Here is a 19,294-nt window from a genome sequence, read left to right on the forward strand (position 1 = left end):
TATTCATAAATTAGGTTCAGCTGTTTGAATTTGCTTATTGGTCTTTTCATGAAGTACTGAGTAATTCATTTCACAATCTCTTAATTTTTTCTGGCAGATAAGTGTAGTGGTTGGCAAGAAAACTTTGTTTCTTTTTAATCTGAATGAACCAGATAGCCCAGTTGATCTGGAATTTCAGCAGCGCTATGGCAACATTGTCTGCTATAGCTGGTACGTACAAAAAGCTCATTACAGAAAGGTATCCATGTGTTTTTCTTTACTAATTATATTTAATTTTTGCCAGTAGCATTTTCACTTCTATATATAACAGTTTCTGGATTACAGACTACGATTTAGTACGTGAAACTACCTAGCATATTATCTGGCACGTAGGCCCTTGATAAATTATATTCTCTAATTCCTTAGTTTTAATGTACTTGCTTATTTATTGTATTGCCAATGAGAGTTAATCTCCCTTTTTACTGTGTTATTGCCTTTGTTACTATAGGTATGGTGATGGCTACATCATGGTTGGTTTTTCGCGTGGAATTTTTGTGGTCATTTCCACTCATATTCGAGAGATTGGTCAAGAGATATTTCAGGCTCGTGACCATAAAGATAGTCTAACAAGTATTGCAGTATCACAGACCCTTAACAAAGCTGCTACATGTGGCGATAACTGGTAAGTTATATTCACAAATACCTAGGAAAGCTTATATGAGGAATATTCAACAGAGTCAACAAGACTTTGATAGCTAAAGTGAGTCTGTCAACCATAACTTTCTTGCACTCTTAGAACATGTTTGCAATTGAAAATTCCTAAGACTCCATTACTTCTGCCTTTAACTCTCAGGCAAAACCTAAAATACTAAATGTGTATTAAATACAAAACCTAAAATAGAGTATGCTTGAAAATCAATCTTAAAGATAAAATAGGCAGTTCCAGGTAACACAGAGTAAGCATACTCCACCCGTCTCTCTCACTGACTACAGCTATAAAGCCTGGACAGAATGCATGGAACAGCTGTTTAAGGACTCTGAGAAGTAAATAGTAGCAGGCACATTGGAGAAGAAGTACCACTAAACCAGCAGTGAGTCTCCTGTTTGTCCTCTGGTCTTTCTCAGGACTCAAGGCAGCCCGAAATTCAGAAGTAGGCACCAGAGCATAGACAGAGAGACTCTGAGAGCAGCCCTCTAGTTCTGGCTCAAGTTGCAGGAAAGAGACCTTTTAACAGTCAGAGAGAGTTGAGGAAATGCCCCAATTTCCTTTCTTTTTCTTTCTTTGTTCTCTCACGCCACCAAGCAATCTCACCATGACAGAGGCAGCAACTGCAATGGCAGCAAGGACCCACAGGCACCTAAAACTCTGATGGAGGGTAATATTCCTCTCCAATTGGGGGAGCTGTGGTCCCAAGAGGGTGGGGCAAACCCTGGTTGTTTATTTTTCTCTCTATCCTCCCACTGCTTGGCCGCAGGTGCAGGTGCAGTTGTGGAAAGTACAAGGCAAAGCAGGGTAACTAGAGCCCCAGCTTTCTTGCTGGAAGACCAAAGAGAGGAGCCCCAGGGAACTGAAAAATATCAGGAAGATCTGGAGAAGGAGGAACTCTGGAAAGCAGCCATATAAAGATATTGTGAACTCCCAGGTTCACCCCTGAGCTGTGTATGTGTATCTCATCCTAAACACATACCAAAGACTTTGAGAACTGAACTAAGGGCTAGATCATGGCCTGAGTCCTATACTGGCCACTGAGTGGGCCATACAGGGACATATCTGAATACCACTGCAAAGGCGTTGAAAAAGTGGGACTGACATTGAAACCATGACCCACAAAAGCCTGGTTAAAACTTGTGGCTTGAACCCAACTGAGTTGATTGCTTGCTAAAAAAGAAAAAAAAAATGAACCTTCTCCATGGGATTTAAACAAGACACAGAGTCTCATAACATAATATGCAAAATGTCCAGAATATAACCCCAAATTACTTGACATATGAAGAACAAGGAAAATTTCAACTTGCTTGGGAAAAGGCAATCAAAAAACACCAGTGCCCAGATGATGGCAGATAGCAGCTATTATAAAAATGCTCCAAGAGGTAAGGGCTTAGCATTCTCAAAACAAATGGAAACATAGTCTCAGAAAAGAAATAGAACCTATAAAGAAGAACCAAATGGAAATTTTAGAACTGAAAAATATAATTAATACAGTGTACTTAATTAATATCAGAATGGAGGTCACAGAGTGAAGAGTCAGTGAACTTGAAGATAGGTAGTGAAATATCCAATTTGAACGCAGATAATAAGAAGATTGGAGAAAAGTGAACAGAGCCTCAGGGACCTGTGAAACAATACCAAAACATCTAACATTTGTGTCATAAGAGTCTCAGAAATAATCGCTGACAACTTCTCATGTTTGGCAAAAGACATAAACGTATATATTATAGAGGCTCAGCAAATCCCCAAAAGGATAAATCCAAAGAAATCTAGGCTCAGACGCATCATAATCAATCTGCTAAAAACTAAAAACAAAGAAAAAATCTTGAAAGCTGCCAGAGAACAACGATTTGAATGACAGTGGATTTCTCACGATAAAGCATAGAGGCCAGAAGGAAGCATCACTACATTCGTAAAGTGATGAAAGAAAAGAACCATCAACTGAAATTCTGTATCCAGCGAAAATATCCATCAGTAATGAAGGTGAAATAAAAATATTCTCAGGAGAGTGACGTCAGCATCATGGCGGAGTGAGCTTTCCCGTGAACTCTTCCCCCGACAAGATACAACAAAAGCAACAGTCACAGACCAACAACGGAATCCCAGACAGTGAAAACCTAGAGCGGAGGGATCCACACTGCCGCACATCTGAGAGTGGAACGTGCTGGGCCCCCGGAGGAAGTGGGGAGAGGTAAGGAGAACTCCTCTCCCTCCCCATCAGATCAGCGATCCCGGTCCGCGCAGCTCCCAGAGAGGGGGGAGGGGCGGCCCTCGGCGGGGAAACCGTGGCTCTTTGGACTCTCTCAGCCAGTGGGAAACTCCCGCACAGAGGACTCAGAGGAGCCACAGGGCTACCATCAACATCTGAGCACCCCAGAGAGCGGATAAAGAGGGGCAAACGAGAAGCCTCCAACGTCAGGGACCCAGAGGGCAAAAGAGAGAGCTCCCCGCTCCCCGCAACCCGGACTCTGCAGCTCAACCGACCAGACCAGACCTAGCGATCCGAGGCAGACCTGATCAAACGACTGGACCCGTGGATCGCAGCGGGAAAAAAAAAAAACAAAACTGCGGATCGCAGCAGAAAAACCAGGGCAGAGCGCAGCGGGCTTAGACTACACAGCCCTTTACCACCAGACAGTGGCGGCAGGTGGAAATTGCAACCAGAGACTTCCAGGATGAGGAAAAACAAAACCAACACAGGAACCACAATGCAAAAATATATGAAATCACCAGACCAGAAACAAAATGACAAGCACCCAGAAATCAACCCCGAAGACCCAGAAATCCATAAACTAAATGACAGAGATTTCAAAATAGCTATCATAAAAACACTCAATGAAATACGAGACAACACAGACAAACAATTCAATGAGATTAGGAGTTTCTTCACAAAAGAGATTGAAATCATAAAGAAAAACCAATCAGTGTTGATGGAGATGAAGAACACAATGGAGGAGATAAAGGAGAATCTGGAATCTTTAAAGAACAGAGCTGACAATATGGAGGAAAGAATTAGTACTTTAGAGGATAGGAATACAGATATACTCCAGATGGAAGAGGAGAGAGAACTAAGACTGAAAAGAAATGAAGAAAGACTCCGAGAAATATCTGACTCTATTAGAAAATGTAACATAAGAATTATAGGTATTCCTGAGGGAGAGGAGAGGGAAAGAGGAACAGAGAGCCTATTCAAGGAAATAATAGCTGAGAATTTCCCAAATCTGGGGAAGGAGCAGGAAATACCAGTAAGCAAAGCCAACAGGACACCTATATATAATAACAGACAAAGGCCTTCACCACGACACCTAGTGGTAAGGCTAGCCAGGGTCAACGACAAAGAAACAATATTAAGGGCAGCTAGACACAAACAAAAAATAACGTACAAAGGAACTCCCATCAGGCTCTCAGCGGATTTCTCAACAGAAACTTTTCAGGCTAGAAGAGACTGGAATGATATATTCAAAATACTGAAAGACAAAAACTTTCAGCCAAGAATACTCTATCCAGCAAAAATATCCTTCAAATATGATGGAGAAATAGTAACTCTCCCAGATAAACAAAAGCTAAGGGAGTTCATGGCCACGAGACCCCCACTACAAGAAATACTCAAGAAGGCCCTCAGGCCTGAAAAAAAAAAATATTCTCAGATGAAGGAAAAGGAAGAAAATTTATTGCTAACCAATCTGCTCTAAAAGAATTGCTGAAGGAAGTTCTTCAGATAGAAGAGAACAGGTGACAGAGGAAATTTAAGACATCATGAATGAAGGAAGAGCGACAGAAATGGTAAATAGCTAGGTAAATACAATAGACTATTTTTTTATTTTGAAATCTTTAACATATATGTGGCTATTGAAAGCAAAAATTATTAATATTGTCTGATAGTGTGTTCAGTGCATGAAGATGGAATACATAAGACAACTACAACATAAAGGGGAGAGGGTAAATTTCTTATATGTGATAAGATTTCTGTATTCTGCTTGAAGTGGTAAAACACTGATTCTAAGTAGGCTATGAGAAATTGAATATGTATATTGTAATCTAGAGCAACCACTAAAACTATATGAAGAGATATATACAAAAAAACAATAAATTAGAATAGAATACTAAAATGTTTAAGTCTAAAAGAAGAGAAGAAAGGAAAAACAGAAGAATGAAAGACAGAAGGAATAAACAGAAAACAAATAATAAAACAGTAGACTTAAATTCAAACATATCAATAACTATGTTAAGTGTAATTGACAAAGTTATTAGACATAGACTATTAGAATAGAATTTTTTATTTATTTATTTTTTTGTGTGTGTGAGGAAGATCAGCCCTGAGCTAACATCCATGCCTATCCTCCTCTTTTTGCTGAGGAAGACTGGTCCTGGGCTAACATCTGTGCCCATCTTCCTCCACTTTTTATATGGGATGCTGCCACAGCATGGGCTGACAAGCGGTGCATCAGTGTGCGCCTGGGATCCGAACCCGGGCCGCCAGCAGCGGAGTGCACACACTTAACCGCTACGCCACAGGGCCAGGCCCCTAGAATGGAATTTTTAAACGATCCTATTATATGCTGTCTATAAGAAACTCACTTCAAATATAATGATGTAATGGTATACTTAGGTAAGAGTAAAAGGATGGAAAAAGATAAATCATGTGAACACTAATCAGAAGAAAGCCAGGGTGGCTATATTGATACCAGACAAAGAGCAAAGAAAATTACTAGGGATAAAGAAGGATATTGCGTATTGATTAGACATAATAATGCTAAGTGAGTCTACACCTAACAACAGAGCTCCAAAATACATGAAGTAAAAACTGATGGAATTGAAGGAAGAAATAGACAATTTAACAATAATAGTTGGAGACTTCAATACCCCACTTTCAGTAATGTATAGAACAACTAGACAGAAGATCAACAAGGAAGTAAAGGACTTTGTTATGAATTTGTCACATTAACACTTATCAAGTGGAGCACAGGATGCCGGATCAACAACACACACAAGAGGAATTGAAATAGAGAAGTTTGTTATTCACAGGTCCTGGAGGAGGTACCTGGCATGCCTCAGGGGGCCTCACAGGGAGGTCAAGGTAGAAAGAGACAGGACCCAGGGCACATGCCTTTAAGAGGGTTAATAGATGAACTGCTGTAGGGTTCTCAGGATAAGGCCGGATTGGTCAATTCAAACCAAAAGAGAGAGGTTTTGGTAAGCCCCATAGGGGTCTTATCTAAGGGGTGCATAAGGGGAAGGTGTTGGGAGGCAGAGGAGACTGTTAATCACAAGGGCTGTTGGGGAAGTCACATCAGGAACTTACATTTGCTTGTGACTCTGTGGGCTGATATCTAGGACATGCACTAGCATAAGGGGCTACATGTCAGTTTAAGGTCACTGCAGGCCACTTGGCCAAACAAAGTGGATACCAAGGCAGCAATACCATCAAGTAGCTTAGCTAAACTCGCAACAGAGTTGGACAGCGCTATAAACCAGCTAGATCTTACAGACATCTATAGAACACTCCACCAAACAACAGAATACACATTTTTTCCAAGTGCCTGTAGAACATTCACCAAGATGGACCATATCCTGGGCCGTGAAACAAACCTTAACAAATTTAAATTGAAATCATACAAAAAGTATTCTCTGACCATAATGTGATCACACTCAAAATCAGTAACAGAAAGACAACAGGAAATTCTCTAAACACTTGGAAATTAAACAGCCTACTTCCAAATAATTCATGGGTCAAAAAGTAAATCTTAAAGCAAATTTAAAAATACATAGAACTGAATGAAAATGCAACATATAAAATATATGAGAGGCAGCTAAACCAGTGGTGAAAAGAAAATTTATAGTACTAAATGCTTACATAGGAAAGAGAAAAGATCTCAAATTAATAATCTAAGTGCCTACATCAAGAAACTAGAAAAAGAGCAAAATAAGCCCAAAGTAGAAGGAAGAAAATTAATATAGAGCAGAAGTTGATGAAATTGAAAATTTAAAAATTAGGAAAAAAATCAACAAAAAGCTTTTTTCTTGAAAAAAAAATAAAATTGATAAACCTCTAGCAAGAATGACAAAAATAAAAAGAGAGAAGACCCAAATTACCAATATCAAGAAAGAAATGAGTATCACTACAGATCTGGAAGCCATTAAAAGGATAATAAAGGAATACTGCAAACAACTTTACACTCAGAAAATTTGACAACTTAGAAGATGTGGAATTCTTCAAAAACCACTAACTGCCAAACCTCAACTCGTATGAAATAATCTGAATTAGCCTTGTAACCATTAAAGAAATTGAATAATAATTTTAAAGGTCCTGAAAAATAAATCTCCAAGCCTGGATGGTTTCACTGGAGAATTCTACCAAACATTTAAAAAAGAGTTAATATTAATTTTACAAAAGCTCTTCAGAAAATAAAAAAGAGAACACTTCTCAACTTATTTTATGACGCTAGTGTTACCCTTATATCAAAATCAAACAAAGAGAGTATTAAAAAAAAAGAAAACTACAGACCAATATCTTTCATGAACTTGGACACAAAAATCCTCAACAAAATTTAGCAAACTGAATCCAGCAATGTATAAAATGAATTATACCTCATGACCAAGTGGGGTTTATTCCAAGTAGGCAAGGCTGGTTTAACATCACAAATCAACATAATTACTGTCACAACAGCTAAAGGAAAATCATATAATCATATCAATTGACACACACAAAATATTTCACAAAATCCAACACCCATTCCTGAAAAAAATTCTCAGCAAGTTAGGAATAGAGGGAAATTACCTCAACTTGTTAAAGAACATCTACAAAAAACCTGTAGCTAACATCATACTTAATGGTGAAAGACTAAATGTTTGTAAGATTGGGAACAAGGCAAGCATACCCACTTTCACTACTCTAACTCAACCTAATATTAGAAATTCTAGCCACTGCAGTAAGGCAAGAAAAAGAAATACACCACATCCAGATTGGAAAGGGAGAAGTAAAACTATCTCTATTTGCAGATGTCTTGATTGTCTACACGGAAAATCCCAAGGATTCTACAAACAAGAAACTCCCAGAACTAAAACTAAGCGAGTTAAGCAAGGTTACAGGATATAAGATCAACACACAAAAATCAATCACATTTCTATATACTAACAATGAACGTGTGGAAACCAAATTTAAAATATGATACTATTTTTTAATCCAAAGAAAATGAAATACTTAGATATACACTTAATGATATATGCACAAGATCTGTATACTGAAAATTACAAAATGCTGCTGAAAGGAATCAGAGAAGACCCAAATAAATGGAGAGACATACTGTGTTCCTAAGTTGGAAGACTCAATGGGTAAAGATGTCAGTTCTCTCCAAATTGATCTATAGGTTTAATGACATTTGTATCAGATTTCCAGCATGGGTTTTTGTATATATAGACAACTTTATTCTAAAATGTATATGCAAAATCACAGGTCCTAAAATAGCTAAAAGCAATCTTAAAAAACGAGCAATAAAATGGGAGGAATCCTTCTACCTGATATTAAAATTTACTATATAGCTACAGTAATCAAAACTATGTGGTATTGGCAGAGGGGAAGACATATACATCAATGGAACAGAAGAGAGAAGCCAGAAGTAAACCCATGCAAATATGTACAACTGATTCTTCACAAAAGTGCAGAAGTAATTCAGTAGAATAAAAACAGCCTTTTCAACAAATTGTGCTGCAGCAATTGGACATCCATAAGCGGGGAAAAAAAAAAAAATGAACCAGAATCTAAGGCTTATACCTTAATCAAAAATTAACTCAGTGGATCATGGACTTAAATGTAAAATGCAAAACTGTAACATTTTTACAGAAAAAACAGAAAATCTTCTGGATCTAGGGTTAGGCAAAGAGTTCTTAGATTTGAAACCAAAACAATCTATATAAGGAAAAATTCATAAATTAGACTTCATCAAAATTAAAAACTTTTGCCCTGTGAAAGATTCTCTTAAGAGAATGAAAAGATAAGCAGCAAAATGAGAAAAGATATTTGCAAACCACATATCCAACAAAGGTCTAGTATCTAAAATATATAAAGGGCTCTCTCAAAAGTAAAAAAATCAAACAATCCAATTAGAAAATGGGCAAAAGACATACATTTCAGCAAAGAAGATATACAGATGGTAGATCAATTCATGAAAAGATGTTCAACATTATTAGCCATTAGGGAAATGCAAATTCAAACCGAAATGAGATATCACTGCACATCTATTAGAATGGCTATAATTAGAAATAGTGCTAACACCAAATGCTGGCAAGGAGGAGGAGAAACTGGGTCATTCATGCATTGCTGGTAGGAGTGTAAAATAGCACAGCTACTCTGGAAGACAGTTTGGCAGTTTCTTAAAAAAAAACTAAACATGCAATTACCATGTAACCCAGCAATTGCACTCCTGGCCGTTTTTCCCAGAGACATGAAAACTTATGTTCACAGAAAAACCTGAATATGAGTGGTTATAGCAGCTTTATTTGTAATAGTCAGCAATTAGAAACAATCCAGATGTCCTTCAGTGGGTGAATGGTTAAACAAACTGGTACATCCATACCATGAAATACTACTCAGCAATAAAAAGGAACAAACTGTTGATGCACACAACCACTTGGATGAATCTCCAGAAAATTATGCTGAGTGAAAAAAGCCAATCCCCAAAGGTTACATACTGTATGATTCCATTTATACAATATTGAAATGATAAAATTATAGAAATGGAGAACAGACTAGGGGTGGCCGGGGTTAGGGCTGGGCCTGAGGTGGGGAGGAAGGAGGTAAGTGTGTTTATAAAAGGGCAACATGGGGCATCTTTGCATTAAAGGAACTGTTCTGTATCCTGACTGGTTGTGGATCTCAGGAATCTCATGTGATAAAATTGCATAGAATTAAATACACGTGTAATAAGTACAAGTGAAACTAGGGACATCTGAATAAGATTCATGGATTATATCAATGTCAGTATCCTGATTATGATATTATACCATAGTTTTTCAAGATGTTACTATTGGAGGAAAAGGTAACGAGTACACAGAATCTCCCTGTATTATTTCTTACAACTGCATGTGGATCTAGAATTACATCAAAATAAAAAGTTTAAGTGAAAACAATGAGGGAAAATACATAAAGGAAAAACACTGGGAGGGAGGAGAAAGAGGGAAAGGAGAGAGGAAAGGAGACAAGGAGGAAAGAAATATTACAGCTATTAGGTCTAAACATGGTGCTACACAGCTTTCATTTGCATTAACTGACTTACTCTTCCTGGTAACCCTATGAAGTAATATTATGCCCCATTTTTCAGAGCTGTCAACCTGTGCCTTATCATTGCAAATTGAAAGCTCTTTCTGTTATACCTCACTTCTCTTTGTATGAAAGAACTCTGGGTGGTGGAGGGAGCACAGTGCAAAGAGAAACCTGTTTCATCTTAACAATAATTAATACTGCTCAGGAGTGATTTTTCCTACTCAAACTTTTCTTCAGGACAACTTAAACCTCCTTGTTCCTGAAGCTATAGATCAGAGAATTAAACTGGGCACAACTCCCCCACCCAAAAAAAAATTTTAAAGGTAAATATAATTAAATATAGAAATTCTAATAATTTCTTACCTTAACCCAATAGATCGTCCTGTATATCCCTTTTTTGGAGAACACTGACCTGTTCCATAGATTATAATTTTTTGTGAACTAAAACAATTTTACTTAATGTTCATATTTAAAATGTTTTATTTTTTTTTATTTTTCAGCATTAAAATCCATGACTTGGCAGAATTAAAAGACATGTATGCTATAATTAACCTGGATGATGAAAATAAAGGTACTGATTTTTCTGAAGCAGATTGACATTTTACCATTGCAATTACAGAGTAATGAGTTTGTTATTGTATGATTTGCTTTCGTTGTAGGAGGAATAAAATTAACACCCTTCACTAGAGCTCCCTGGAATAGCCTCCTTATTATAGTAATTATGTTGAGTTATACTCCTTGACTAGAAGGATATAAGTCCACTTTCATCCAAAAATTTATAGTGAGTTTTATCCCAATTCCAGTTCTAAAATCTAAATTCTCACATACTTTCCCTGTGAACCAGTATTGAATGAGTCAGTGCTCACATTCATATGCCAATCCTGGGTGAATTTCCTAGTCTAAATCAGGACCATTTAAATTATTAAAGAAAACATTTGAAGATCTTTATGCTTCTAGTAGCTTAAGTGAAAATATTTGCTTGTTTGCCTGCACCAGTACATTTGTTTTTGAATAATCTTTTGTCGCTTATTTCAGGGTTGGGCACCTTGTCCTGGACAGATGATGGCCAGTTGCTGGCATTGTCAACCCAAAGGGGCTCACTCCATGTTTTCCTGACCAAGCTTCCAATACTCGGGGATGCCTGCAGCACAAGGATTGCATACCTCACCTCCCTCCTTGAAGTCACCGTAGCCAACCCTGTTGAAGGAGTATGAAAATGGTGTTATTTTTATTTTATTTATTAACAAAATCAAAACAGTTTTAGCAGTTGATTTACTACTGTTACTTTTCTGTATTATAGGAGCTACCAATCACAGTTTCTGTTGACGTGGAACCCAACTTTGTAGCAGTAGGACTTTATCATCTGGCTGTGGGAATGAATAACCGAGCTTGGTTTTATGTCCTTGGAGAGAATGGCAAGTCTAAATCCAGTTGTTGTTTTCTTATCTGACTTAGAATTTCTGTTATTATTTGGGAAGCACTGAAAGTTTCTTTTAAGACCAAGTCTTTCACTCTTGTTTCTTTAGACGTCTCTTTCTTAGCTTAAATGGTTTTGTGAATCCTCTAAAAAATTTGAATAATTTTTGGAAAGGTTTTATTCTTTACCTTTGTAGTGAAGACAGCATAGCATAGTGGGCGGAGTATGACCTTTAGAATTAGGCCCTGAATTCAGATTCCCATTCTGCCTCTCTTAGCTGCATATAGATAAATTCTTTACCCCTCTGAGCCTCGGTTTGCTCATCTGGAAAATGAGGATTCTTCTACTTGTAAGGGATCATGAGAAAAATTAAATGAAATAAAGTATGTGATCTACTGTTACACGATGACTTTCTTAGGCACTTCTCCAGCTGGTAGGTACTTAATAAACGTTGGTTTTCTCCCCCCTTTTATTCTTTGAATAATGATCATTTAGCATCTGAAGGGAGCCTTGGTTTTTTTTCTTACCCTCCCTCCTGTCTCCACCCCTTTCCCACTGGAGGTCAGATACCCCTCAGGAATAGAGCAAGCCTGAGAATTATCCTCAGATAGAGTACACCATTAAGAGGAAACCATTATTGTCACTAAGGTTTAATTTTTGGTTGTTTTCCATGTGATTTTATTTTCTATTATTCTGTTTCATGTGAACAATTATGGAATTCCTGAAGGCAAATTTATGTGACAACTAAGATTTTCTTTAGAATGAGTAGTATAAAAATTTTAAGTTCAGAATATCCTTGCAAAGGCATACATTTAAAAATTATTTTGCAAATCTTTATATAGGATAAATTAATCTATATTTTAATTGTTTTGTTTAAATTGCTACAGCTGTGAAAAAATTGAAAGATGTGGAATATCTAGGGACAGTAGCCAGTGTTTGCCTTCATTCTGACTATGCTGCTGCTCTTTTTGAAGGCAAAGTCCAGTTACATTTGGTAAGTATAATTTTGATGTCCTGGAGGCCTGCTCAATTAAGTGATGACGATAAACAGCCTAATGTCTGATTGTCAAGAACGATGATTATCAGGAACCAACTATGTACAAACTAACTAGAAAGCCAGGTATGGATAAAGTTTAACAAAACTCTTTCCCTTCTGTGTGAGATGTTCAATTAACTTTCTAGTCTGTTCCCCAGAAACCTGACAAAGTATCCACTGTGCTACTCGCAACAGTGCTTATGGTAAAAATGACCCTGTCGTTAATTTGCATTATAAGGAACTATAAATTAACTATAAAAACCTGATGGGAATGCCATACCTCTGGGCTTCCTGGAATGCACTGACTCTTGTATTTGGGCATGTCGCTTGTCGGAAATCCTCAAAACTATGCCTATTAAGTTGTTCAAAAAATATTAGCGCCTGGAAGACGGGGCTTCTAAACCAGGGCATCTCTCATATCTATTTCTTGACTCTTTGCATCTGCGAAGCCAAAGAAATTAGCTACTAGACAGCTGCAGAGCCTGCTGTGAAGACTATTACCACTAAAGAGGGGTGTCTAATGCTGCCCTGCTAGCAAGCTATGGTTCCTGCCTGATATCTTTCTGAGTAAACTGGTCTGTGGTAGTCTGGTGAGTCTGAATGTTTAATTGAACAAAAGAAAAGGACCATCTCTACCCTCTAGATATTGCAAACCAGGTTTACTCAAATATATGAGCCATTATTATTCTTTATGTTTTAGATAGAAAGTGAAATCTTGGATGCTCAAGAAGAACGTGAGACTCGACTTTTCCCAGCAGTGGATGATAAGTGCCGTATTCTGTGTCATGCCTTAACTAGTGATTTCCTCATCTATGGTACAGATGTACGTATGTCTTCTTTAATACAGAACATGGAGAATTGCTAATTTTTACTTTGTAATATAAGGTATTTTTATATATTTATATATAATTATATAAATCTATTAAATATATTGCATGTCACACAAATATAATATTTATAATTATATAATATAAAGATATAAAAATATATACTTATGTAGAGCACATAGGTAGCTTGATTTGCTAGTATCAAGCGCTTTTGCAATTATAAGCCATTTTGATGGCATAGTGAAAAGGGCAGACTTTGGAGTCTAGAAAACTGAGTTCAAATACCAGGCTCAAATACCAGTTCTATGACTTGCTATCTGCTACTTAACTCCTCCAAGCCTCATTTTCCTTATCTAGGTACCTTAAGGATTTAATTTGTTGGTGAACATAAGAGACCTCATTCAATTTATACCTCCAGTACCTACATTTAATAGGCATTTAATAAATATTAAAATTAATTGAATATTAAGAATCCTACTTCAGTTTGTTGGTCTTTGAGTCATCAGTACCCTAAAGGTCTGAATATTACGTTAGCCACATGGACATAAAATATAGTTACAGTAATAGCATCTTATATTTGTAAAATGTTTTCAACGGTTTTTCAAATCATATCATACCTGTTATCTGGTTCAGTCTCTAACAGAATTCAGTCAAGTTGGTAGAAAAGGCATTGCTTTCCACATTAGAAAAACAATTATTCAGTGTTTCAAAGGTTTCATTTTCTCACATTAAATTGTTTTTTAAAAAGAGCGTGTTTTAAAACATGGCTATTGCCATAAGAGAGAAATTTTTAAAATTTAAATTTAACCTAAAATAATCAGTCTTTGTGCTATTATAGGTAGGTCTCGTGTGTCAGGTAAAGCAGTAAGTGATACGGTAAATAATAGTAAATATAATACATTTGTGTGACACATAGTTTATAAAGCCCTGATCTCACTTATTTTATCTCATTAGCTCTATAAAATAAGCAGGGAAGTTTTAAAGATGAAGACATTGAAGACTGAGAGGTTAGTAAGTTTACGGCAGAGGTGGAACTCGAATACGATTTCCTGATGGAAAATCCGCTCTTTCCACTATGCCACACAGCATTTTGAAATAAGAATTCACCGTGTAGTAGTCTACCAGCAAAGCAGCATTTATCTCTATCTCATTCTCTTTTTTTTATTGAGGTATAATTGACATATAACAGTATATTATCTTCAAGTATACAGCTTGATTCAATATTTCGGTGATGATTCAATATTTGTATATATAGAAAAATTATCAGTATGATAAATTTAGTTGACATCTGTCTCCATATATGGTTACAAATTTTTTTTTTCTTGTGATGTGTCTCATTCTTGAGTGATTCTGAAAATATTGGGGTTTTTTAGCAGCTTTATTGAAGTGTAATTGTTACACAATAAACTGCACTATGTAAAGTCTACAATTTGATAAGTTTTGACATATGTATACACCTGTGAGACACCATCAACTCAATCAAAATAGTGACCATATCCATCACCCCCAAAAGTTTTCTCATGCCCATTTATGATTCCTCCTTCCCATCTCTCCCCACTGAGCTTTCTGTCACTATAAATGAGTTTGTATTTTCTAGAGTTTTATATAAATGGAATCAGATAGTATGTACTCCTTTTTTTCTGGCTTCAGTATAATTACTTTCAGATTCATCACTGTTGTTGTACATATCGATACTTCATTCCTTTTTCTTGCTGAATAGTATTCCATTGTATGCATAAATCATAATTTGCTTATCCACAAACCTATGGACGGACATTGGGGTTGTTTCCAGTTTGGGATATTTACCAATAAAGCTTCTATAATTATTTGTGTTCAAGTCTTTGTATGAACATATACTATCTTTTCTCTTGGATAAATACCTTGAAGTGGAATGACTACATCAAATGGCATGTGTATGTTTAACTTTTTAAGAAATTGACAAACTGTTCTCTAAATTGGTTGTACCACTTTACATTCCCATCAACAGAGTGTGGGTGTTCCAATTCCTCTACATCCTCACCAACACTTGATATGGTCAATCCTTTTAATTTTAGCCATTCTAATAAGTATGTAGTCTCATTGTGATTTAATTTGCATTTTCCTAATGGACTAATGATGTGAAGCATCTTTTCATTATGCTTATTTGCTGTCTGTATATCTTTGATGAAGTGTTCAATTTTTTTTACCATTTGTTAACTGAGTTTTGTTTTCTTATTATTGAGTTTTGAGAGTTCTTTATATATTCTGGTTCAAGTCCTTTATCAGATATATGCTTTGCAAGTATTTTCTCCCAGTGCGTGGATTGTCTTTTCAACAGTATCTTTCAAAGAGGAGAAATTTTTTATTTTAATTAAGTCCAATTTATTCTTTTGTAGGTCATGCTTTTGGTGTCATATCTAAGAAATTTTTACCTAACCAAAGGTCACAAAGTTTTCTCTATGTTTTCTTCTAGAAGTTTTATAGTTTCATGTTTTACATTTAGGTTTGTGATCCATTTTGAGTTAATTTTTGTTTATGCTGTGAGGTATGGATTGAAGTTCTTTTTTTTTTTTTTTTTTGGTGAGGAAGATTAGTCCTGAGCTAACATCTGTTGCCAATCCTCCTCTTTTTGCTGAAGAAGACTGCTGGCCCTGGGCTAACATCTGTGCCCATCTTCCTCCACTTTATATGTGGGATGACTGCCACAGCAGGGCCTGATAAGTGGTACATAGGTCCATGCCCGGGATCCAAACCTGCAAACCCCGGGCTGCCGAAGCAGAGCGTGCAAACTTAACCACTACACCACCAGGCCAGCCCCTCAAAGTTCATTTTTTTGCATATAAATATCTAATTGTTCTAGTACCATTTGTTGAAAAAACTATCCTTCCTCCACTGAATTGCCATTGTACTTTAGTCAAAAATCAATTGTCCATAAATGTGTGGATCTTTTTCTGGATTCTCTGTTCATTCCATTGATATATTTGTCTATCTTTATACCAATGTCACACTATTTTGAGTAGCTTTATAACAAGCCTTGAAATCAGGTAGTGTTAGCTCTCTAACTTTGTGTTTCTTTTTCAAAGTTGTTTGGGCTATTCTCAGTCCTTTGCATTCTCATTTGAATTTTATAATAAGCTTGTCAATTTTTATAAAATGCCTGCTGGGATTTTTATTGAGATCATGTTGAACTTAAAGATCAATTGGCGTCTTAACAATATTGAGTCTTCCCACCCAGGAACAAGGTATATATCCCCATTTATTTAGGTTTTCTTTAATTTCTCACGCCAGTGCTTTTGAGTTTTCTTTGTACACGTCTTTCACATCTTTTGTCTGATTTATAGCTAAGTATTTCATATTTTTTATACTATTGTACATGGTATTGCTTTTTAATTTCAATTTCTGATTATTCATATATAGCATATAGAAATGCACTTGATTTTTGTATATTAATCTTGTATACAGCAACCTAACTAAACTCACTTATTAGTTCTAATGGCTTTCTTGTAGATCCCATTGGATTTTCTGTATAGATGATAATGTCATCTGTGAATAAAGATAGTTTTACTTCTTCCTTCTCAATCTGATGCCTTTTATTCCAATACATTGTTGAATTGGGCGTGGTGAGAGTCAGTATCTTTATTTTGTTCTTGACCATTAAGTATGGTGTTAGCTGTAGATCTCTTACAGATGCCTGTTATCAAGTTGAAGTTCCTTTCTATTCCTAGTTTGCTGAGAATTTTTATGGATGTTGGATTTTATCACACGCTTTTTCTCCATCTATTGAAATGATCACATGGGTTTTTTTTTTTAGTTTATTTATAATTTGTGAATTATATTGATTAATTTTCAAATGTTAAGCCAACCCAGCATTCCTGGGATAACCCCCACTTGATCATTGTGTATCCTCCTTTTTGTACATTGTTGAATTCATTTTCTAAAATTTGCTTATAATCTTTATATCTGTGTTCATGAGGGATGTTGGTCCTATAATGACTTTGTCTCGTTTTAGTATCAGAGTATTGCGGGCCTCATAGAATGAGTTAGTCATCTTCAATTTTCTGGAAGAGTTGATTAGAAATAGTATTAGTTTTTTCCTTAAATGTTTGATAAGCCCACCAGTGAGGGCTAAGCAGCAGTTCCGTGGTACCTGCTAGCTTGGCTTGTTGCACTTCCTTAGATTCAGCCAGTAAGGAGAAAACAGACCGAAATGGATGTAGACAGCAAAGGCAAGATCAGCATGATATCAGTTCCCTACATCCCTAGCCCCACAGGATGACACCAAACTGGAGGAGCCAGATGCCCCTCTGGGCTATGGGTCACTATATTGTGGAGGACAGCCAAGCAGTTTATGCTTTGTAGCTATAGCCTAAGGAAGGTGAACTGTATAGTCTTATGCATCGTTGGAACTAGGGAAGCTGCTGAGAAACTGCTTCATGGAAAGCCTCCCTCAAGATAGAGAGGTGGATGAGAAATGACTTTGTGACAGTTTTTCACCCGACTGCCTATCTTACCATGTTCCTGGGAAGATTACAGAGCATTCTGTCAAGACATGAGTCAGACTACAGTTGAGCCTTGTCTAGGTGGCCTGTGTGGAGACTGCAAGGTAGCCAGGGTGCCATGGTAGAGTTGTTCTCCTACGAAGCCATCTGGGCCTGGATTTTTCTTTATGGGAAGATTTTAAACTACAAATTCAATTACTTTAATAGATATTAAGCTATTGGGGTTATCTGTTTTCTTCATGAGTGAGCTTTGGTAGTTTGTGTTTTTCAAGGTATTGGTCTCTTCATCTAAGATATCAAATGTATAGGCATAAAATTATTCATAATATTCCTTATTATCCTTTTAGTATTGGTAGAATCTCTGATAATGTCACCTACCTATTTATGATTTTGGTAATTTCTGTCTTTTTTTCCTGATTGGTCTGCCTAGAAGTTTGTCAGTTTTGTTGGTCTTTTCAAAGAACAAGCTTTTTGTTTCATTGATTTTTCTCTGTTTTCTATTTTCTGTTTTATTGATTTCTACTCTGATCTTTATTTCCTTTCTACTGCTTATTTTGGCTTTAATTTGTTGCTCTTTTTCTAGTTTCTTAAGATGAAAACTGAGTTCATTGAGTTGAGACCATTCTTATTTTCTAATATACTCCTTCAGTGCTAGAACTTTTCCTCTAAGTACTACCTTAGCAGCATCCCACAAATCCTGATATGTTGTGTTTTCATTTTTATTCAGTTCAAAATACTTTATAATTTCCCTTTTAATTTCTTCTTTGACCCATTGGTTATTTAGAAGTCTGCTGTTTAGTTTCCAAATGATTGAGATTTTACAGAGATCTTTCTATTACTGATTTCTGATTTAATTCTGTTGCGGTTAGTGAACATAGTTTGTATGACTTAAATCCTTTTAAATTTGTGAGACTTATTTTATGGTACAGAATATGATCTATCTTGGTAAATGTTCTTTTGTACTTAGAAAAAATGTGTATCCTGTTCTAGACTGTCAATTAGATCAAGTTGGTTGATAATATTCAAGACTTCTATATTCTTTCTAACTTTATATATACTTGTTCTATCAATTATTGAGAAAAGGGTATTGAAAACTCAGATTACAAATGTGGATTTGTCTGTTTCTCTTTGCACTTCTATTGGTGTTTTGCTTTATGTATATTGAAGCTCTGTTATTAGGTGCATAACCATTTAGGATTATTATGTTCTTTTTTTTTTTTTTTTTCATTTTTCCTTATTTATTTATTGAGCTATAATTGACATATAAAATTATATTAATTTCATTTGTACAACATAATGATTTGATATTTGTATATATTGTGAAATGATCACCACAACGTCTAGTTAACATCCATCACCACACAGTTACAATTTTTTTTCTTGTGATGAGAACTTTTAAGATCTACTCTCTTAGCAACTTTCAAATATGTAATCCAGTATTAGTAACGATAGTCTCCGTGCTGTACATTATGTCCCTACGACTTAATTATTTTATAACTGGAAGTTTGTACTTTTTTAAAAAAAATTATTTTGAGGTCATATTGGCTTACAACATTGTGTACATTTCAGGTGTACATCACTATATTTCA

The 19,294-nt window shown here is 36.1% G+C and overlaps 1 protein-coding gene and 1 long non-coding RNA gene across 5 annotated transcripts in view; one reads left to right on the top strand and one right to left on the bottom strand.

Annotated features, from left to right (window-relative positions):
* The window catches only part of WDR19 (WD repeat domain 19), a 103,134-nt gene that overhangs the window by 18,832 nt on the left and 65,008 nt on the right, over positions 1 to 19,294 (top strand). For all 4 annotated transcript variants that reach the window (XM_087434201.1, XM_087434202.1, XM_087434200.1 and 1 more), the window contains 7 exons: positions 98 to 210; positions 488 to 661; positions 10,448 to 10,518; positions 10,983 to 11,155; positions 11,248 to 11,362; positions 12,252 to 12,358; positions 13,101 to 13,223. In XM_087434201.1, the coding sequence (XP_087290327.1) occupies positions 98 to 210; positions 488 to 661; positions 10,448 to 10,518; positions 10,983 to 11,155; positions 11,248 to 11,362; positions 12,252 to 12,358; positions 13,101 to 13,223 (876 nt within the window). The remainder of the gene's footprint in view (positions 1 to 97; positions 211 to 487; positions 662 to 10,447; positions 10,519 to 10,982; positions 11,156 to 11,247; positions 11,363 to 12,251; positions 12,359 to 13,100; positions 13,224 to 19,294) is intronic.
* Positions 1 to 19,294, bottom strand: part of LOC147916426 (uncharacterized) — a 30,941-nt gene that overhangs the window by 4,733 nt on the left and 6,914 nt on the right. Inside the window, exon 2 of the long non-coding RNA XR_015552905.1 lies at positions 11,111 to 11,144. This is a non-coding gene — a long non-coding RNA (uncharacterized LOC147916426). The remainder of the gene's footprint in view (positions 1 to 11,110; positions 11,145 to 19,294) is intronic.

This window comes from Ceratotherium simum, chromosome 8, assembly GCF_057802395.1.
Source record: "Ceratotherium simum simum isolate JZ-2026a chromosome 8, ASM5780239v1, whole genome shotgun sequence".
Classification (NCBI taxonomy): domain Eukaryota; kingdom Metazoa; phylum Chordata; class Mammalia; order Perissodactyla; family Rhinocerotidae; genus Ceratotherium; species Ceratotherium simum.